The sequence below is a fragment of the Zootoca vivipara genome, chromosome 10 (assembly GCF_965207765.1).
Source record: "Zootoca vivipara chromosome 10, rZooViv2.hap1.1, whole genome shotgun sequence".
Taxonomy (NCBI): Eukaryota; Metazoa; Chordata; class Lepidosauria; order Squamata; family Lacertidae; genus Zootoca; species Zootoca vivipara.
In genome coordinates this window covers 6,821,963-6,844,720 of record NC_142593.1, presented here as the reverse complement: position 1 = coordinate 6,844,720, position 22,758 = coordinate 6,821,963, and the positions used below count along the sequence as shown (strand labels likewise).

The 22,758-nt window shown below is 43.3% G+C and overlaps 1 protein-coding gene across 1 annotated transcript in view; it reads right to left on the bottom strand.

Annotated features, from left to right (window-relative positions):
• Positions 1-3,204: 3,204 nt before the first annotated feature.
• The window catches only part of NTRK2 (neurotrophic receptor tyrosine kinase 2), a 186,807-nt gene continuing 167,253 nt past the window's right edge, over positions 3,205-22,758 (bottom strand). The window contains exons 19-20 of the mRNA XM_088652691.1: positions 7,053-7,211; positions 3,205-6,766 (exon numbers count right to left, since the gene is read on the bottom strand). Coding sequence (XP_088508817.1) covers positions 6,581-6,766; positions 7,053-7,211 — 345 coding nt within the window. The 3' untranslated portion in view covers positions 3,205-6,580. The remainder of the gene's footprint in view (positions 6,767-7,052; positions 7,212-22,758) is intronic.

The window sequence follows — 22,758 nt, the reverse complement described above, 5'->3', positions numbered from 1 at the left end:
CTGAGAGAAGCTGTTTCACATGATTCACAAACAAAACTTTGAACATTGCTACTCGGGCATCACTTCAAATTCAGCCAAGATGCAATAGGTCTTTATTTTAAAAGCAATGAGTTTTGAGAACAAACTGCAAAACAAGAACCACTAAATATCGGCACGGAGACATCACAATCAAAGAAAAAAGAAAGAAAAGAAAAGGGATAAAAGAGGGCTCCAAACACCAGGTCACGGTTTGAGTGAAAATATAGATATTTATATCAACATCTAGATCTTGCTCTTCCTCTTCCTCCCACCAGAAAGGGAAAAAGGCAGAAAAAGGTCTAGAAAATATATCTATACACATATATGTACATATACTATAAGTGGCCTGTAGCACTGGGATGAATAATTTCTAAATTAAATTGATTTGTGATGCAATTAAACCCAGAGGGGGTTTAATTTACAAAACATTCTCAGCTGTTTTATTCAACATTTGGTATTTTTTTAGTTACACAAAGACACCTAAGAGCTGTATGTAGGTCTCTGAAAAGGTATGATTTCTGCTTTTCTTCCATCTTCCTGTCAAACAGCCTTGTTACGAACAGCTCCAGCTGCTCCAGTTCAGAGTTTTACTCCACTTGACACTCTTAAATCTTCTCCCAGAAAATGAACAAGCCCCCCCCCACCCCCACCCCACCCTTGACCTGGCTTTGAATGCATAGACGGTAAAAAATAACATAGAACCATCAATTCCCAATTCTTCTCCTGAGACATATGTTTAAAAGATGGCAAAATAGTCGCTTGGTTGCTTGCGTGAAATTCACAGTGTTTTCCCTGCAACATATATAGATTATTAATTTTTTTTGCTTCATATTTGCAACGAATGTATAAAAATTAAATCAAAACAAGCGTTAACCTAAGGCTCTATGAGGATGCTCGGATCAGAGCAGCAGTATCTCAGCCCTGATAAGAAAAATGCATCTTTGTGTGCTATTAAACCTTCACATTTAGTGACAAGCCACAATGCGCTGCCCCCCCCTATGGCGCACTCTCTGTTCCCATGGCAACGCTTGCAATGTGCTCCCAGGGACAACAGCCACCTCAAGCAGACAGTCTTCTTAGTCAACCGCTGGATTCCTTGGGAAGTTGCTTGTCCTGCAAAAGCCCAGGCCACTCTCCAAAGAGTAAATAAAGAGAGAGGGTTGTTGTTGTTTAGGATTGTGAGTGGGTGTCTTTGCCTGAGGCAACAAATGGCTACAAGGCCCTGGGTGGGGTTGGAGTGAAAGGGCAAAGCTGGAGACCTTGTGATTCCCACTGACGGTTGTTTTTTAGTGGCTATAGACATAGATGATGATTTACACGTCAGAGTAAACAAACCCCATTCAGAAGAAGAGTCACCTTCCTGTCGCAATGGAGGACCCTGTCCCTTTGCAAAACCCCACTTGCCCCCAAAGCTAGCTGAAGAAATGGAAGGTGGAAAAGAGAATACGAGAAATACTTCTGTGGTCCTGCTCAGCCAAAACAGCCTTCGTTGCTTCAGTTGTGCCCTTGCAATTATATCAAAAAGTGAAGCCTAGACATGAGAGATGTATACAAAGCCCCTCGGCTAAATTTGTTAAAGGCCGCAGGTATGCTTGCCATTTTTGCATTGCCAATGTAATAAAATACAATAAAGATTTGCATAAAATTTGTGCCCAGCCTGCCTATCAACACATGGGCTCAGGAAAGGCTTGAATCAAGATAAATGGCCTCTGCAAGAGTTTTATATCAGCGAGCTTGGGAAAGTTCTCCAACTTCTTAGACGAGCTCAGGGATTAACTCCACAGCTCCTAAGTCTTTGGCGCTTCCCTGAACTGTCTACTCAGAGAGTACAGATGCGCAACATCTGTGATTACTGTCCAGGAGAGATGTTTGCTCCTTCAGAAGTTCTCCCGCATTGAACTTGCACATTTCACCACAAATTTCACAAAAATTCAGTGGCAGACCTACATTTTTGGGTCCCTGAAGCTTGAACTGTTATGGGGGCCCCTTCACAACCATTAAAGAGGTCTGGGTAACCCCTGTTATCTTTTTCAGTTGGGTTGCTCCATGACAGATCACAATTTTAAAAATAAAATAACGGCATCTCAGATTTTGATTAAAATTGCTGCACATGTCAAAGTCACAGGTGTAAACAAAACTTTCCTATGCCTTATAGTTTTCAGGTTACCATGACATTTGGCACCTGTGCTACTGACTCTCAGACTTGGGGGTTGTTGAACTATATACAACAACAAAAAAATATCCATTTGAGATGGGAACTCAAATTAGGTCTATTGAACCCAAAATTGTTAAGCCATGTGGACTAATGTCGCTTCTGGGGCCCCTCTGGGATGAAGCTTAACATAATAATAATTTAATAATAATTTATTATTTATACCCACCCATTTGGCTGGGTTTCCCTTGATGCTGCAGCACTTACTGGAAAGTCTGTTGCTTTCTCAGTGGTTCCGTCCTACCCTTTGTTTTTCCAGCTTAGCCTTAGAAATACTACTGTGCATAAATGACAAGTGAAAACTCATACAAATGGAAGTTCATGAAAAAATAATAATAGCAAAAGAAAACGAGGCAAGCTGAGTCAAACTCTTAGACCCAAAGGATACTCTTAAAACCAGTCAGAAAGGAATTAATAGATGGGATGAAGACGTAGGGCTATTTTTATGCATTTAGTAAATCTGCTTTTTAGAATTTATCTGGTTAGGCAGAACTGCATGCTGATCACCAATATGTGGAAAAACATACAATATTGTTATTATTTTTTTAAAAAAAACCTAAGGAAAAATGGATGATAAATGGATTTTGGTTACTTAGCATACTTTGTCAGCCTTCTGATCTAACTTGTCTTTTATACATCACCAGTAAGAAGATATGTGCAGTGTACACAAATGTATACATATACACAAAATCACATTTGTCTGCAGATGTATAAATCAAATATTTATAAAACACATATACAGGTATGTATCTACTGTGGATATATACAAAATGTATACCATCACAGAAACATATCTAATTTATATCATATCTATATGATTGTATGTAGCATAGTCAAGAAATGTTTCCTCTTTATTTATAAGCCTGATTGTCATATTTGCTCAGTGTATAAAGTTAGCCAAAGTTGAAAAACATGACAGATATGTACACAGTAGACGAGCAACCTTTCTTTTCCCATTTTAGATTATATTTCTTACTCTTATTTTCCTGTCAGTTACCTATAGTTATATCCACTTGAATGACTAAATGCCACTGTGGCCTTCGCGGTTAGTTAGTTAACACCTTTCCTACAAGGCCAGAAGATTTTATTCACTTAAGGTCCACATTTGCAGTACAGGCCAAGATTTAGGCACAGAACAATGGCTGTATTGAACATTTGGTCCTTTAACATGGGCATACGGGTTAGCTACTGCACACTATATTATAACACAATATTTTTAATTACTCTCTTATGCTTTTTCAGAAGGGGGGGGGGAGAGGATACCATGTGGTCAAATTTTACATTTGTTTTGGTATACAGTCCTACAGCAATCATACAATATACATGGTTATTTTCAAGCTGAGAATCTAAAAAATGTGTCTTGAGAGGTGAAATAAGGGTACTTTTGTTAACGAGGTCTGTTTCCATATTAGCCCCTTTTCTCTAGGAATTTCAGCTATAGTTTGGTCACACTTTATCAAAATTCCAGGCGTTCTCCACTCATTGCGGTGCAGTGATTTCTGTATTCTTCTCATATATTCTCAGACCTGATTTGTAGCAACCCACCCCGGCTATAAGACCCAACTGCAACACCAGCTTGTCCAGCAAGGAAAGGCAAAGTGCAATTGCAGCTTTTTAGTGCTCCTGTGCCTTTAATTAAAGTTTCTTGTTTTTAGAGCCTGCCTGTTTAATGCTTTAGGATTAACTGCCCGTTCTTTGTGCCTTGAATAGGCTATTTTAATTGCCACAGTGTTAGTTCCATTCATGCTGGGTAGAGGGAGGCTCTAATTTTTTTTCTTTCCTTTTTTGAATAGTGAAATACCACTATTTCACTATTAAACTGCAAAAGAAAAAAAATGTAAGGAAATGCATAGTTGAAGCCAAGCTTCCTCCGCTGGAATAAAAACTGAGAGGTACCTTTATAATACAATGCTTGGAGTCTCCCCTTTAATTCCACTTTCAACTAATCATACTAACCCATTCAGCAGTGCTAAAGCAACCAAAGATGAGAAATGACTTTGGAACATAATACATGGGTGGGTGTGCCTTTTAGTGATCTCTGACATCTCAAGATTTATTTCCCACATTTTTCACATATTGGAAATGAACTAGAGTGACACTTTAAAAAAGTGGTTCTTGAAAAGAAGGGATGAAAGAATGGATAAGACTGAGTGTTGAACATTTCTTCTTTCCATGTAATAAATTCTCAGCAATCACTGAAATAATCTTCAAAGTCCATTTCTTATTAAATATCCTCAGCCATTAAAAAATCCTGTTCAAATCTTATTTAGGAATATATTTATATGCATATGGCCGTGTGTGTGTGTGTGTGTGTGTGGTATGTATATGGCCTTAGAGTTACATTGTTATATGTATTCTTCACCAACCTTTGCCAATGACATAAGAGAGGCTAACTTCACCACTATTTAACATTTGCTATTTTTAATGTAGATGTAAAAGAACAGTTTCTTCCCAAACTGCTGAGGGACAAAAAGAAAGTGCCTTAATAAATAAGAAATGCAAGCAAAACATATATTAAACTATTATGGAAACACTTAGAAAAATAAGTGCTTAATTTTAAAAATAAAACGACAATAAAACATTGACAAGCTGTGCGTTTATGACCCCATTTGTTTTAGTAAAAAATAACCCCTATTTTTTTTTGCAGCACTTTCTCCACAAAGGTAGGAACTGACTTTGATTTTATCTCATCTTAAGGGTTTATAATAAAAATTACCTGACATGCACATCCTAAACCTTTCACATTTGTGTGTCGCGAGCTTGCCTTCTTGAACCCAGCAGCCATGATGAAAAGTGTAAACACACTATGCCTGTCGATCTTAAATAAAAAAAAGACTGGAATACCACCACTTCATCAAGCAGACACTAGTGCGAACTCTGAATCTTAATCATTCACAAAGTTAATAACCGTACTGTCGTTTCTCTAGAGACTTTTTGGACCTGTTTTCTCACAAATGCCATACAAAATCTTCAGTACCAGCCTCTTGCGCCTGCAACAATGTATAGATGTTTGAATGTAGCTAACGACCTTCCTACAACTAAATATATGTTTTCCGTCATGAATTTGCTACGCCTATTTGGGTGCACAATGAGATGAGCAACTGTTTTCAGCACAAATTGCTGGGTATTAATCAACAGGGGCCATGCTGAGTTGGGGTTTGCACAGGGAGAAGGGGAAGGGGAGGGGGGGCAACAGCAGGGGCTCGCTGTCTAAACAGCATCATACAAGAAAAGCTTCCCTCCTATCTTACTGAAGCATTCGTATTTTAGGAATTGGCCTTGGTAATTATACTACACTTTAATATACCACAGCCCTCGCCTGCATTATCAAAGGCTCACGGGAGAACAATTGTACCAGTGGCATCACAACAGAACGAGCTTATCAGAATCAGGCCCAATACCTGTCTTAGTCTAGCATCCTGTTCTCACAGTGGCCAACCAGATGCCTGGGAGAAGCCCACAAACAGGAACTAAGAACAGCAGCTCCGCATGTGTGATTCCCATCAGCTAGTATTCCGAGACATCCGAAATCCCTATGGTTAAACAAGGCTGGAGATTCCTAGCTGAGCATATTGCTATGCAATTCTGGGAAGTCTTGGCAACGCCTTTTACACAGACCACATTGATGCATCTATCAATGCAAAAATGGCGGCACACTTAGATGTGCCTTTGCTCCTCTAAACATTTCCCAGGGGAAAGCATTGAATTCCTTCCCATTCACCAAATAATTACAGTGGTATATCGGATGCCACCTGATCCTATAGATTCTCCTTTAGAGTGGATTACACAATCTGCTGATTTCGTTCCCTCTGGCTTGATCTCAGCTACAACAAGGTTCCCACAGAGAATACCAGTCTTCGGTTTTTCTGCCCAGATGCCAAATCACACGAAGAGGTGAATCCATAGAAGCTCCAGATATCCATACAGCAGAAGTCACAAAGTTCAAGTCATAATTTCCCTTTTTTTATCCAGGTCAAAGGCATGAATACAACAAGGCATTGTTAGTTGTGATGGGCAAAACTGAGTGTCTGTTGATATAACAGGTCAGGTTTTTTTTTAAGGCCTTTGTCTATGCAGAGTTATAATAATGCAGAAGCCTGATTGAATAGAAATCGAGGGGCAGGGACAGAGACACAGAAAGAACAGAGGGGAGAAGAGATACATGTCAGTAATGTCACAAAGTCAATACTGTGTCTACAGAGGGAGAAATGCACACAGCTTGCCCTTTGAAAGCTCCTCCATATCTTTGTATTTAATACTGTCAGAGTTGAGAGAACACATTTTAATGGAGTTTAGTGGCAATTGAACACATTCATTCACACACTCCGTAAGAGGAAGTGCCAGGAGTTTCTATCCTAGAATATCCAGGTACACGGGAGATGCCTTGGCCAAGTTCTGAAGGAGGCAGTGGATTTCTTTGATGTTGAGCCTCATATGAGGCTCCCGCTGCCAGCATCCCAACATCAGATCGTAGACTTCCTTTGGGCAGGTGCGAGGTCGCTGCAGGACACGGCCCTGAGTAATACACTCAATTACCTGGAGTAAGAGAGAGAGAGAAGAGAGAAAGGACAAGGAGCAAGCCAATTTACTCTTTCTTTTATTGCTGATTTGGGCAATTAGTCAATACATTCTGAGAGAGTCACCCACCTCCCTCTTTACATGCACCAAACACTTCTGCACTCTTTATCTTTCTATAAATGTTCCACTCCCGGCAAATGGAGGGAAGGGCCCGGATCCAGCCAAATGCTCTGCCTTTGAGACCATTCACCACCACAGCCTGGCTGCATTTTTAAAAGCATATCATTCGTACAACAGCACACACCTCATTGTTTGAGAGCTGATACCATGGCTGTTTGCCGTAGGTAAAGATTTCCCATAGAACGACTCCAAGGCTCCAGACATCACTTTCTGTGGTGAATTTTCTGTACATTATGCTTTCAGGAGGCATCCAACGAATGGGTAACATGGTATGTCCACCAACCTGGATAGAAGAGTTTAAGAGAATTTAAATGGTTTTTGTGGGAAGAAGTATATGGAGAAAGGGATGATACATGTTTTTAAGATTTTGCAGTGCGATATATTATTTCCTGTTATTGTGAATTTGTGTCTCATTAGTACATCCTTCTACTTCTTGTTATCCCCTACAATCTTCATCTAGGATGGATGGATTCTTCACTTCCAAGGCAACATTCTTTGAAACTTTTGGGGACTTTACACTATAGTCCTTTACTTCTTTTGCAAAGAAGTCTGACCAAGATTTAAGGAGCATTTTCTTCCAGCTGTATGCCAGAGTTTAGCAGTAACATATGTATGTTTGGAGCATTCGACTGCATTCAGGGCTACTGATTTACTTGTAGAAAGCACCACTGTGTGCACTTAAAGACATGCAGAAGTGTTTTCTCAAAAAGGAGCCATTGTTGACTTCCCTGAAATGAAGGCATATATGCCGGTTACATTTCTTCTTAAATGCTTTCCTGGTTAAATACGGTGGACAGAAAATGTATCAGCACTTTGTGGATTACTCATTTTGTTTCACTGCACAGAATATTTGACCATGGCAATCAATGTAGATCACCTTAAACCAGGTTTAACGCCACCTCCAATAAGAAGCTGTGCATCTTACACACAAATAGGCACACAATGGGGGGGGGGTATTCAACTAAGCTGTGGCCAGAGTAGACCCATTGAAATGAATGGCCATGACTGCATTAGAGCCATTAATTTCAATAGATTTACTCTGAGTAAAACCTAATTGCCTACCACCAATTTTTATTCATTGGCTGTTTGCTCCAGATTGGTTGTGCCAGAACACAACAATGACTAAAAGTCTACAAGCAAAGGATTGGCTAGAGGCCCCAGTGAACACACGCATGGCTCAGCTCCCAAGTCACTGTGTTTCAGAGCAGAAGCCACAGCTAGCAGAATTACTCTGCACTGCAACATGAAAAGGTGCAGCAGTCCAGCTAGCATCTAGGCTCCAGGAACAGCCAGCTACACTCTTTATTGGACACATCCGGGATCTAACATGAATGAAGCAGACCGGCCTCTGCTCTCTGATGTTCTTGAGGCATCTGAGGCTTCCAGAGCACATGAAAGATGGGCATCAAGGGTGTCAGAACCAGGATGTGTAAAAATACCCATAACCGAACTAATATGATCTGTGGCCAAGATCTGGGTGGAGAGTACAGTATAGTGTTACTAAAGCATTGCCAATATGCACACCAGACGCAAATGTACATTCTGTTTCTGACCCTTGCTCTAAGATGCACTGAGAAAGCAAGCTGCTATCCTTTGCTGCATTTACTCAGTGGGTGGATGAGCATTCATTAGGAGGTATGTATGTATGTGCGCACACACACACACACCCTTCAAAATATGTGGCTACACACCAGAGCAAAGGGCAAGTACCATTACAACATTATTAGTTGCTAGAGGCTTTTGGTTCATTAAATATTAAGTGGCTCTTAAGCCTGTTCATCACGTGGCATCTATGGCTGCTTCGGCTCTGTGGGTTTTATGGGACAGTCTTTAAAAAATTAATGAAAGCTGGTTGTAAAACACGGTTCTCTCTTTTATTGAGGTTTCGTTGTGATTTAAGCTTCTCGCCATCGTAAGAAATGTAAATGCCTATTAGAAAAAGAAGGGCACTCTTCCTCTTATTAGCTTCCCCATAGTTAGATATTTGCAGAACAATAACATACGCTAAATGTAGGAGCCACATTTGATACACACATATAATCGCTACATAAAGATGCCTGGGCTGCATCAAGGTAACAACAGAACTGTTTTTATTCATAACTATAGATGACACAACCTTGATGGCAGAAAGTGAGTAGGAAGTAAAGAACCTTTTAATGAGGGTGAAAGAGGAGAGCACAAAATATGGTCTGAAGCTCAACATCAAAAAAACCAAGGTCATGGCCACTGGTCCCATCACCTCCTGGCAAATAGAAGGGGAAGAAATGGAGGCAGTGAGAGATTTTACTTTCTTGGGCTCCTTGATCACTGCAGATGGTGACAGCAGTCACGAAATTAAAAGACGCCTGCTTCTTGGGAGAAAAGCAATGACAAACCTAGACAGCATCTTAAAAAGCAGAGACATCACCTTGCCGACAAAGGTCCGTATAGTTAAAGCTATGGTTTCCCCAGTAGTGATGTATGGAAGTGAGAGCTGGACCATAAAGAAGGCTGATTGCCGAAGAATTGTTGCTTTTGAATTATGGTGCTGGAGGAGACTCTTGAGAGTCCCATGGAATGCAAGAAGATCAAACCTATCCATTCTTAAGGAAATCAGCCCTGAGTGCTCACTGGAAGGACAGATCGTGAAGCTGAGGCTCCAATACTTTGGCCACCTCATGAGAAGAGAAGACTCCCTGGAAAAGACCCTGATGTTGGGAAAGATTGAGGGCACTAGGAGAATGGGACGACAGAGGACGAGATGGTTGGACAGTGTTCTCGAAGCTACTAACATGAGTTTGACCAAACTGCAGGAGGCAGTGGAAGACAGGAGTGCCTGGCGTGCTATGGTCCATGGGGTCATGAAGAGTCGGAAACGACTAAACAATAACATTGATATAAACACATACCCAGTAACACAATTAAGGCACTTAAGCTACTTAATTCCCAGCCCCCTCTATTGCACCATCCTAATCAGTTTTGTTGCACTGAACTTCTGCACTGTGGAGTCTTCCAGTGAAGGTTCCCTGGGCGTGAACCTTCAGGATAAAGCTGGGCAATCCTTATCTCCCACACTCCATGAAGTCTAGCCAGTGGGTAGGGCAGCCTGCAGTCACCTAACATCACAAAGGTGTCCGTGTGGACAATCGGCCAATTGATGGGGCTTGCAAAGATCTTTGCAAGCCCCAATGATCACTAACGGAGCTTCATTCTCTGGCACTGGGGGCAGAGAGCAGGCGGGGTGGGGCTGGTGCGTGTTCTGGGGGCGTGGTGCGTCGTCTGTAGGGGTGTGACGTATGTTCTGGGGGCGGGGACTGCTGCCTGTGGGGGCGGGGCGCCCAGCGCAGGCGGGGGGCAGCCGCCATGGTGCCTTCGGGATCGCGTTGCCTGGGAGAGAGCGCCCTCACCGCCCCTCCCTTCCTACGCCCATGCCAATGATCAGTTGATTGTCAAGGTTTGCAAAGAGCCACACACGGTTCAGTGCAAGCCAGTGCTCCCCCAGGGGGTACTTGAGGGTATGCACATCTCTTTGTTGTTGCTAAAAAGTGTGACACTTACAGAAACAACTTCATGTTGATTACAGGCTCCTATTTTTCCTAGGGGGGGGGGAGCACTGGTGCAAGCTATGATGATTGCATTGGGCTTTCTAAATTATAAGAAGAAGAGTAAGAAAGAGGAAGAGGAAGAGGAAGAAAGACTGGGTTACTCTGAGCCAGGGGTCAGCAAACATTTCCAGCAGGGGGCCGGTCCACTGTCCCTCAGACCTTGTGGGGGGGCAGACTATATTTTGAAAAAAAATATGAACGAATTCCTATGCCCCACAAATAACCCAGAGATGCATTTTAAATAAAAGGACATATTCTACTCATGTAAAAACAGGCCGGATTTAGAAGGCAATTGGGCCACATCCGGCCCCCGGGTCTTAGTTTGGGGACCCCTGCTCTGAGCGGCTTCCAAGAAATTAAAACACGATACAACATCAAACATTAAAATCTTCCCTTAACAGGGCTGCCTTCAGATGTCTTCGAAAAATCATATACTGCAGTTGTTTATTTCCTTGACATCTGATGGGAGGGAGTTCCACAGGGCAGGCGCCCTATCAAGGCGGCCCTCTGTCTGGTACCCTGTAACCAGTGTGAGAGCCAGTGTGGTGTAGTGGTTAAGAGTGGTAGACTCGTAATCTGGGGGACCGGGTTTGCGTCTCCGCTCCTCCACATGCAGCTGCTGGGTGACCTTGGGCTAGTCACACTTCTCTGAAGTCTCTCAGCCCCACCTACCTCACAGGGTATCTGTTGTGGGGGAGGAAGGGAAAGAAGAATGTTAGCCGCTTTGAGACTCCTTCGGGTAGTGATAAAGCGGGATATCAAATCCAAACTCTTCTTCTTCTTCTTCTTCTAACCTCACTTCTCGCAGTGAGGGAACCACCAGAAGGCCCTTGGAGCTGGATCTCAGTGTCTGGGCTGAATGATGGGGTGGAGACGCTCCTTCAGGTATACAGGACCAAAGCATTTAGGACTTTAAAGGTCAGCACCAACACTTTGAATTGTGCTTGGAAATGTAGACTCTTTAAGACCAGTGTTATATGATCCAATACCTGTATATTTACCTCTCATCATAAATGGCATCTGCTGCAGGGCAGGTGACCATAACTTGGCCAAAATGACCTAGCAGGTCAGGATGGGGGGGGCGGGGTCTGCAAGCTCTTATTAGGCCTGTGGGTCAGACGTTCACCAGTAATGTTCCAGGCTTTGACTAAGTTGTCAAAAGCTTTCCATTTATTTTAAGGCTCAATTCTTATTTCAAGGCTCAATTCTTATGATGATGAGGAAAAGTTACCCAAACTTAAGAAGTTACAGCATTACTAATACTGGCCTTGTCATCTCTGGGATTTAGGAAGTGGGTGCTGAGGTTTTGTTTCATACAAGTATGAACACCAGAAACTAGGACTGGCCTTGGCTCATTGTTATGCCAACACATATAGTAAAACACCTGTTTAAAGGCTATGCTCTAAAACACACACACACACACACACACACACACACACACACACACACACACACACAATCTATGCAGAGAGTGTTCATCAACATGAAGATTCTGTACCCTGTTGACTCTTAACCATACCTGTATGGGATGCAAAACACGATAAATCTGTTTGCTTTGTAGCTTTGGAAAGGGAAGAGCAGCATTTCAACTGATAATAATCAATTACTTATCTTTGGCTACACCAGTTGACTTGTTCACTCTTGGAGGAAAGCCCACGGTATGATGTTGAGGTGGGAATGGGAAATTCAATGGGGATAAATGGGCCTCTGATTCTGGCTGCCACTACCTTCCCTACTGACAGCAGAACTGATTAGCCCAAGAATGGCAAGCCTGTAGGAAAACAAAATCCCAAACCCTGCTAAACTTTTGCTAATATTCTGCTGAGTGAGTGAACCAGACGAATCCATCTCTGGGTCTTTCCCTTCCAGTTTGAACAACATCTGAGGTATCTGCTGCTAAAACCATACCATTTGAGTTTAAAACCATTACATTTGAGATTAGCCTTCATCTTTGGGAATTGTTGCAGCTTTCCTGAATTGAAATCAAAGGCACTTTGGAAAAACAGCCAGAATTGTGTGGTGGCTAGAGAATTTGGTTTAGGCACAAGAAAGCATTCAAATCTATGTTCAGCTATAAAGCTTACAGGGTGACCTTAGGCAAACCCAGCCATCTGTTATGGGTGCTTTAGCTGAGTTTCCTTCCTTGTGGGGGGTTAGACTGGTTGACCCTTGGGGTCCCTTCCAACTCTACAATTCTATAATACCTCATGCTAAGCTTATAAACAGCTGTTGTCTAATAAACAAGATATAAGTTGTATAGCCTTTTATACACTAAACAGTGATTCATATTAGCAAACAAGAACCCTCGTGGTTCTGATCCCCTCTCTTCAGAGTTAGTTCATTGGCTTTTTAATGATCACAGTTTGGCTATCCCTCTAATTAAATAGACAAATATAATTCAGCATCTCGTATTGATGCTGTTCCAGCACTCACTACTTCCTTGTAAGCCAATGTGGGCAATAATCTTTGCACAAGAATATTACTCATTTTGGGGTTGTAGTCATCTTTTCAATCTTGAGATTTTTTAATTTGTGGTATTGTCAAATGTACAAATACCACAGATTCTGCCCTCCCCACAATCCCTGCTTACTAAGTCTAAAAGAAAGGCATATTTTCTCCAAAATGATGAACTGTTTTTACAATTGGTGCAATATTTTCTGGTTGAGAGGGCAGAAAAGGGATATTTAGCCTGGAAGATACTCATCTGGTGTTCCTTATCAGCTCTTTACTCCCTGTTACAAAGACACATTAATGTTGGTATAATGGCGATCTGTCATTCAGCTCGGCATGCCATTTGTTTTAAACGAGAAAACTCATTCTCTTCCCATTCATGCCCACTCTGCTTCTGCAACGGCAGAAAACACTGCCTGCTTTTGAGGGAGCATGCTGTATAGACAGCTATGGCACTGCATACTAATTGACACAGTTTAATGATTTCTTTCCCTAATGCTCTCTCCTCCCTCTCTGCTCGCTGCTCCCCTTACTTGTCGGATCCTAGCACATAAGGCTTGCTACCATGGAAACTAAGTCTCCGAATGTGCAAACCTCACCACATCAACATCTCGAGCATACTGCTGGTGAATTTCAAAAAGGTACATCGGGCTAGAGGATAGACAAAAAGAGGGGGATTTCCTTAATGGGCATGCTGTTTAGGGTCCCGACAGATTTATTATGGCCAAGAGATCGACACTCGCACATGTATCCCACCAACCCATTGTGCTAAAATGGTACATTATTATATTGCATGCGCATCCTGCTTACTACGCAAGAAACTAGCAGATCCAAAATAGACCAGCAAATCTACTTCTCATTCCTTTACCAAGGTGGCAACCCCTTAAAGGCAGAGATTCCTTCCTGCGTCTGGGGAAGTTTAATGACTCAGAATAAATGTGTTCCTGCCACTGGTACAAGATGTAAGCAGTACAGATGCCAATCTGTGAAAACATTCTATTGAGCCAATTCAAATGATGCCTGAGAGATCTACAGGTGCTACCCAATCATAAAAATCAGAACCAGAGGGAAGCTGACTCAACAGGTGGGCAAGGCCCTTTGCCAGCAGGGTGATTAAGGGGCAATGGATAAGGCTGAGCTAGAGCTATTTGCCAGAGCTCACATGCAGCCCACTGCAGGGGCAGGATCCAAATTTTTTAAAAATAAATTGGACTTGGAGAGCAACACACAATTGGAATAAATGCACTGTACAATCATTGTTTTACCCTGCTCAGTCATTTGTAAAGTTTAATATGCACACAGGCAGGATGGCTAGGGCAAAGGAGCTATAGATGCCACCATTCTGAACAATGGGGCTATCTCAAATTCCTGCCGCTAGTGGTTTAAGTCTAATTGAGAGTGCTTCTTCTCAGGAAGCTAAATACTATTATTTATTTTATTGATAATTAGCTTTAATAACAAAGTTCTTCAAAACAGGACTGCCCACCTCACCCTCACTGTTCACAGCAAAGGCACTTGGAGTGCCTTAGTGAAATACCTAAGCATACTTTTGGGGTTAACAATAAACTTGGGCTAACTTCAGATGTAACTATAGTTTGGCAATGTGTGAACAAGCCTTGCACTTCCTCTTTCCTCCCACCTTCATGAACTGCTGAGTTACTTCCTTTCTCAGCCACATCATAGTTTGTAGTTACACCTGAATCATCAAACTTGTATTTGCCCTCCAAATAAAGACAGGAAGTCACAACAGTCAATGTGGTTTGCCATCTTGGTTTTGGAGTGTATGTGCACAGTTTGTTGGCACGCTATGGGCTGCATGGAAGAGAAAGTAATTCGTTGGCCCACTTTGCACATAATACTAAGCTATTTATAATATATATATATATATATATATATAATGGTTTGTTTTACAAACCATGAGTTATCAACAAGTTGTTCCATGGACAATGAAACAAATCATGGTTTGTTGCTCCAAAATATGGTTTGTTTTCTAGCTGCTCTTGCTTCACATCTTTGTAGTTTGGAGAGCTCTTGGGTGGGGTTAATGGACGGAGGGTGTTATGCTCACATGGAATGCTGAGCCATAGTAAAAACAGATCAAGGTTCATAAGCAAACAAACCACAAACTATGGCTTCATATCACAGTTGGTTTGCAGTAAATAAATACTATTTAAGCTGTTGGGCAGGGTTCACACATAATGCTAAATCATGGTTTAATAAACTATAGCTCAATACACTGTGATTTAGTGTTACTTGCAAATCAGAAAATGCAGCCCTCTATTTAACAGTTCCTGTTTTCCAGGAATCTGGAAATCAAAGAATGGTTCAGGTTCTTTTCAAGAAAAATAAATGGTTCATTCTGAGTTTGGGCTCTGGTTCAGTTTTATTCCTACAACTCACACCAGCACGACTCCTTATTGACCTTGTCACCTGCCTTTAGCCATCTGCATAGGGTGGGAAACAAATGGCGCAGTGGGGGGAGGCTCAAAATAAAAGTATATTTCTTTGGCAGATAAGAAGGTACAATGCATTGGGGGTTGCAGGCAAGCAGCAATAAACAAGAGGAAGTCTGGAATGATAAGCAAACATTTTGTTTGCTTTGCATTTTCAGGGGGAAGTGGAGGCTTCGCTCCTCAGAAGACAGTCAACTTTGATCTTTAAATAACTTCCTCCTAATAACTGTAATTTAACCTTCCTGTGCCCAGCAGTCTCCAGATTCTTCTAAGACTCTGGGTGGTTGCTTCGCAGAAGGCAGCAGAGAGTTTCTATGTAATTAAAATTACAGCTGCAGAGAGCTATTCGTTGAGCTTTCAAATCTTGGTGCCAAAAACAACATCTCTACTTGTGAGGGCAGACTCCTGAGATGCCCGAGACTCTAAATTAAAACTCACAATGCACAGTGATAATAAAGCCGCTGTTCCAAGATTGGCACAGGAATGAAGAAGGGTCACGTCTGCTTTCCCCCTGAACCGGAGCTTTCAAATTCACCTTCATTCACCATGCTCTTCCATTCATTGCAGTGCCATCTAAACAAATACTTTCCCTTCAATAATTCTACAGGTGCCTAGTATGAGAGGGCAAGGATTTTATTGGATCCAGAGTTTCAGGGCTCCTTCTTGCCTCCTACCTGTGCAAAACTTAAAATTACCATCACCTAGAATGGAACATTTTTGCCCTCAAGGGATTGGCTCGGAATTTCTATATGCTTCTGTACGGATCACCCAACAAATTCCCAATTGCTCACAAAAAGATAGTGTCCATAGCATACTGGTTTCTTCTTTAGAGAAGATTTGCTATGTTCCCATTGCAGATCTAATTTCTATTTTTTCATGGCCAAGTTAGGATCAGTTAGCAGAAGTGGGGAAGGGGAGGGATGGACAAAAAAAAAAGACTTCCCCCACAACAGTCAACATACACAGGCAATGAAAGCAAATTTATAACATCAGAAGTCTCCTTTCTATGTGGAGGGATGCTACCAGAAACTATTTTCCAGCGTGGTTCAATGACCACTTGTAGAAAGTTATTTGGCTTCTAGGCAGGGGTCTACCCTACTCTCCTTCCCAGGCTTTGGGGCAGCTTTGTGCTAAAACTGGCACCAATGACAGCTGTTGTCCTGGGGCTTCTGCACCTTTAATTAACTATTAAAGGTGTAGGAGCCCTGCCCACTTTTGCATCTGGCCATGCCGGCTGGGCCCAGTCCAGCTTGGTAGATCAAGCCCACTCCACTCCCACTTTATACTCTTCTTTGCTACCAGAGGCAACAGCATAATCCGTCTGCAAGCCCCTACTTTACATAATCCTCGCTTCATGGCATTTTTATGTCCAACGACTCTGGGGTAAATGAACTAAGAATACTGCTAGGACGGGGAGCCATTGAAGGTGTGCTAAAAGTAAAGGCAACCACCACACTGTGTAGCAAAATTAACGTTTGAGGCTGAAGGAAATCTCCACGCGGCTGTGAACGGGTGGGGCCTGCTAATATACATAGCTGTTATCTGTTAAATCGTGTCCTCCCTCAAAGAGGGCATGTGTTGCAGTGTGACCTGGAAACCGAACCCTGTGTTGTGGGTGGGTACGATTGGATAGCCACAACACCCTATTGGTAGGTCTCTTGTTGCTGGGTGGAATCAGGCCAATGGGACACTAGCCAAACCGATCAAGGGACCTATATATGCCCATGCACATGACTCAGAACTTCCTCTTTTGGCCAGTGAATCAGAACACCCGCTCACCTCTCCCTACTTTTAGGGCTTGAGCGCTTGACCTTGCTATGCCTTTGTGTGTCGTCGTGTCATTGGGACAGGGGCATGGCAGGATTTTTTCCCACTTGGCTGATTGGCTGGTGCCATTTGGGTTTCGCCTGCCGCGTAGCAAATCGTCACAACTTGTAAGGTTGCAGATTGGCTCTGCTTCGGGTGATAGGGATCGCCATCCCTATGTGAAGGGTATTCCATTAAAGGAATCCAGGGACTCAATGGTTTGGTCAACCCTGTGAGGGGGTTGTGCCCGTGCCTGAGTCCAGGGAGACATCTGGGTGGTGGACATAGCTTGTTCCCGGCTTTCCGCCATTCCAGGTGTTCACCCTAGGCTGACCTATGCTGGTGCCCTGGGTCAGCTCTACCTGCAAGGGTGCAGGGAGCTAGTCGAACCAGAGCTATGCAACCACTCACCTGATGTAATCAATAAAGTTGTGGCCTAAATTCTGCCAAAAACCAAACCAAAATTTGAGTCTTGTCTGAACTTTTTTATAGGGGGAGGTTTAAAGGTCTACACATGCAGTGTTTCTCCGAAAATAAGGCACCGTCTTATATTTATTTTTCCTTTTTAAAACCCACAGTGGCTTATTTTCAGGGGATGTCTTATTTTTTTATTACGTGTCCAGCCTCACCTCTTCCTTGGGGCCCTCCAGAACTGCGCCTATCACTATGTCTTATTTTCTGGGTATGGCTTATATTGCGCAAATGCTTAGAAATCCTGCTATGGCTTATTTTATGGGTATGTCTTATTTTAGGAGAAACAGGGTACATATGCATAAACTTCTTCCAATCTAAAGTTACAACACAATACTAATTATACCGTGTATGGTCCTTCCTTCATTACCTATTCATTAGGCAAGGAAACAAAGGACTCTCTCTTGTTAAATGTAGACACTTAAGAATGTTGTTTGCAACCTTAGGAATTTAGCTGCTCCTAGCACAAGATAAGGCACAAGGCCTCTAGCCTGGCTAATTAGATGAGGTTATAGGTCTCTATGTGCATCAGCTGTATTTCTGCACCCACTCTGCAGCCCTCTGGGAAAAAAAAATCCCTCTGTCATCCTCTAGATCCTGACATGACGCAATGGCCAAACCAGGCTGTGACGTTGGAGCAGAGCTGAAAAGCACATGTGGGGAAAAGAGCTAATTTCATTTGAGTACCAGTTGCCAAAATAGCATCTAATAAAAAGCCTTCAAACTGTGACAGTTCAATATAAACACCCACAAGGATGCCTTGGCAGGCTGCTTGACTCGTCACCAGCTTGCTCCTGCTTTTCCTGTGCGAGACCTCGACACAAAACTCGCCCACACAGGTACGCAGCTGCGTAGTGACAGCGGAGACCTGCCAGGTGTCTGTGAGTACTGCCATTTCTGAGGGGAGAAAGAAAGGCAACTTATCCCTTGCTTTAAGTGTTCTATCGGCAGCTAAACCTGCTGCCATTATTTATAAAAAAAGAAGGGGGAGTAAGAACTCTGTTGCCATACATCGACTCTTTTTAATGTATAGACATTTTATACTAGAAATAGGCTTATTACACTGCCATTATCTTTAACAAACAGTGGAATCACAAGGAAATCTACAATGCACCAAAGCCAGAAATAGATTATTGAAAGGTTGTAAGATGGAAGGCAGAGCACAACACAACATGCTAAGGAATGATTTCTTCCTTTCTTTTTCAGTGCACAGATGGCCTCTCAAAATTCTCTACCATATTTGTCAGCTCTCTCTCTCTCTCTCTCTCTCTCTCACACACACACACGACTGTTGCACTGTGCAAGCACATCCTTGGGCGCTCTGTGTTTGTGTAAAAGACAGCTACTACAAAAATGGCAGGGAGAAAATTCCATAAAGTGACCCTTTAAACACACTGAGGGTGGGGTCCATGGGCAAAAACAACAACAAAAAAACAATTTCCCCATAAAATGTGTACTGAATAATTTTGCTTCTACAGCGAGTAGGTAGCTCTGAGCATCTCATACTGTGCCGAAATCTGTCATTCTACTAAGAAGTACAATTTGTGCTGGAGAATCTAAGATTAAAACCTAGCAAAAACATATAACATTTATGGAAAAGGTTAGCTTACTCCAGGAAGTATTAGCTTGCTACCAAAGCACAAAACAACCCCAAAGTAGAGCGCCCTTTCAGCCTCCAAGCAGTTAGAGGAGCGTGCAGAAGCTCAGTAGGTTACACCTTCTTGGTAAACACTGGGAAGGTTTGCTTATTTTGAGTCAACCTGGTGACAGACAAAAGCAGATTCCTATGGGGCAATAAACAACCTGATACAGGTCAGTGCGAAGTACAAGTATCCGAGTTTTATTTTCCATTCATTTGTGTGTGCCTGCGCTATTGTTATATTTTGTTGTGGCTTAATTTTTGACAGGCTTTGACTTTCTGGCATTCAAAGGGGGTTGGACTTCTTCCCAGCGCTAAAGAAAGTGTACCTCTCACAAAGAAGCTGTGATTGCTTCTATTATCTAATATGCCCACACCTTAATATTTACTTAGTTACACTTACTCTTAAGGGGGTGGGGATTACATGTTGATAAGAAGTCTTTACTGGTTTTTGGGAGGAACTCAAAGTGTTTCCCCTCAGGGCTTTTCTTTTATCCTGCAAGGCAGCTGTAGGTGACACTTTGAATGAAGCAGAGGGGAAAGGGGAAGTTTAACCATTGCCTTTCCAGTCACTTGTCCTCCCTAAATCCCCCCCCCCAGCTGCGTTCCCATCTGTGCTAGAAAAGATACTGGGACCTCATATCTTTGGACCTGCAAGCAGGGCCGTCTTAAGCACCCCTGGCGCCGTGGTGCGCCGGATCCCTCCGGCGCCCTCCCGCCCCATTTCCCAGCGCGGTGGGCGCAGCGCGGCCGCTACAGGCGCTGCTGCGCAGCGGGCGGGCAGACAGGCACAGCACAGTTGCCGTGGGCGCAGCTGTGCGGCGGACCGGCCGGCCAGCGGGCGGGCGCAGCTCGCGGCGCCCTCCTGGCGGGCCGGCGCCGTGGTGCCCTGTGCCACCCAGCCTGGCCATAGGGCCGGCCCTGCCTGCAAGCATAAAAGGAGCTTAGGGCGACTCTGAGTAGACAAATGGCTACCAAGAAAAAGGGGACCTGGCCTTTGCAGGCAGGTGTCTGATGAATCGGGTCCTCCCTATCAAGAGGGCACGCGTTGCGATGGGACCCGGCAATCAGGCCTAGGTGTTGGGGGCGGGGACATTGGAGCAGCCACAACACCCTATTGGTGGTCCCTCTGATGGGGAGCAATTGGGCTATGGGCATGGCAGTCAAAGAGTCAGAGGGACCACTATTTAGCTGCTGCATGTGACCCTGAGATCCTCTTTTCGGGTCACAGTGCACCGGAACACCCGCCTACCTCTCCCTAATTTAGGGCTTGCACTTGACAATGCTATGCCGTCGTGTGTCGCCTGTCTTTGGACAGGGGCACGGCAGGAATCTTCCCCATTTGGCTGATTGGCTGTTGCCGCTTGGGTTTCGCCTGCCGCGTAGCAAATCGTCACAACTTGTAAGGTTGCGGATAGGCTCTGGTTCTTGTTGATAGGGGTGGCAGGATGCCTAGCCATCCCTATTGCACGGGTATTCCTTCAAAAGGAATCCATGGACTCATGGTTGGTCTTCCCCAAGCGGGGTTGTGCCCTGAGGCAGAGTTCAGGGCGCATCTGGGTGGACCCGGGCCCAGACATCCGTCGGCTCCAGTCCCAGGTGTTCACCCAGGCTGACTCACCGTTTGCTGCCCAGAATCAGCGCTACCGTAGGTAGCTAGCCGAACCAGAGCCTATGCAACCACTCACTTGATTTGTAATCCATAAAGTTGTGGCCTGAATTCTGCCAAAAACCAAACCAAAAATTTGAGTCCTGTCTGAATTTATTTCTAAAGTGAAGCCAAAAACAGGGCAACATGTGACCAAATTCAAACGAAAAGAATGTATTTACAACATATGTAATGTCAAATATACATAATATAATTCACATGAAAACAATTCCAACAAGTCTCTGAGAGTCCCTGTTGATATGAATGGAACCAAATGGCAGAAAGTCATTCAATAAGAAACAAGCTGAAAAGCTTTCTGTATGCAACGTTCCAAAGTAGTTAAAGTAGTCAGTGCAACATTCCGGAAAGACTGTCCGACTAGTTCATTGAATACTTCAGTTACTTTGGAATACGACAAATTCGCTGACTACTTTAACTACTGTTTCTTATTTAATGACTTTCTGCCATTTGGTTCCATTCATATCAACAGGGACTCTCAGAGACATATTGGAATTGTTTTCATAGATTTATATTATATATTCATATAATTATATTATATATGTTTGACATTACATATGTTGTAAATACATTCTGTTCGTTTGAATTTGGTCACGTGTTGCCCTGTTTTTGGATTCACTTTAGTGTTTGCAACACAGGGGTTTGTTTTGTTTCTTACTGAATTTATTTCTAGGCCAGGTTAAAGGGTCTCCACACGCAAAACCCAGAACAACTTTAACACTTTAACAAACAATAGCAAATGACACGTTGAAATTCCTTCCCTACAACACGAGATATTTCTCAGTGACCATGAAATGTACGTAAACACAAAGGAAACAAAATTAAGGTGTTTTATGCAATGATAGTAACACAGGCAAGCCCTGAGAGATAGCTCAGTCAGTAGAGCATGAGACTTTTAATCTCAGGGCCGTGGGTTCAATCCCTGTGTTGGGCAAAAGATTGCAGGGGTTTGGATTCGATTATCCTTGTGATCCCCTCCAACTCTGCAATTCTATGATTATAAGCCGGATCATTCCTGGGCTTCCGGGTTCAGCGCCAGCGCCGATCGGCGGGGTTTCGTCTCGTCTCCGAGACGGCCCGTCCCTGCTAGGAGTGGGGAGGGCAGCGAGAGCGACGCTGCGCCCCTTAGAACCTCGGGAAGGACGTCCCGGGGGCAAATTTGCTCGGCACAGCCCCAATCCGGACTCCCCAACTCTTCGGCTAGCTCTAATAAGAGCTCCGGAGCGAGGAGGGTAGAAGTCGCGGGGGCCATTTTGAGCGGCAACGTTATTCTAGCAGGGAGAAGCTTCAAGCCGAAGGCGGAGAGCGCTGGATTCTTCCGAAAATAAAACGATTGGAAAAGACTGTAAGTAACCTCACGATTTGGATTATAAAACAATTTGGATCTGGGAGAGAGGGGAGAAAAGAGGAAGCCACCCCCCCCCACGGCAACAAAAGAGACAGTAAATAGAAACCCGAAGCCGTAAACAGAAGATTTGCAATTCAAAAGGATCCCTCAAAGGCATCAAAGAGAATCTCCCCTTTGATGCAGGGTGAAAGGGGAGAGAGACTGTGGTTTATGACTGCCCTGCAGCAAGAGGTAAAGACTAAGAAAAACCTTTCTTTTCCTCGGGAGCCGGCAGCCCAGACAACCCAGTGAGTTGATCAGGATTTATAAGTCAATTTTTATTCCACTTTGTATTTCTGGACTTTGTGGAATTTCTTTTTTGGTTTAAATGTTTGTGAAATGTGAGTTCGAACTTTATTGTTAATAAGACTTG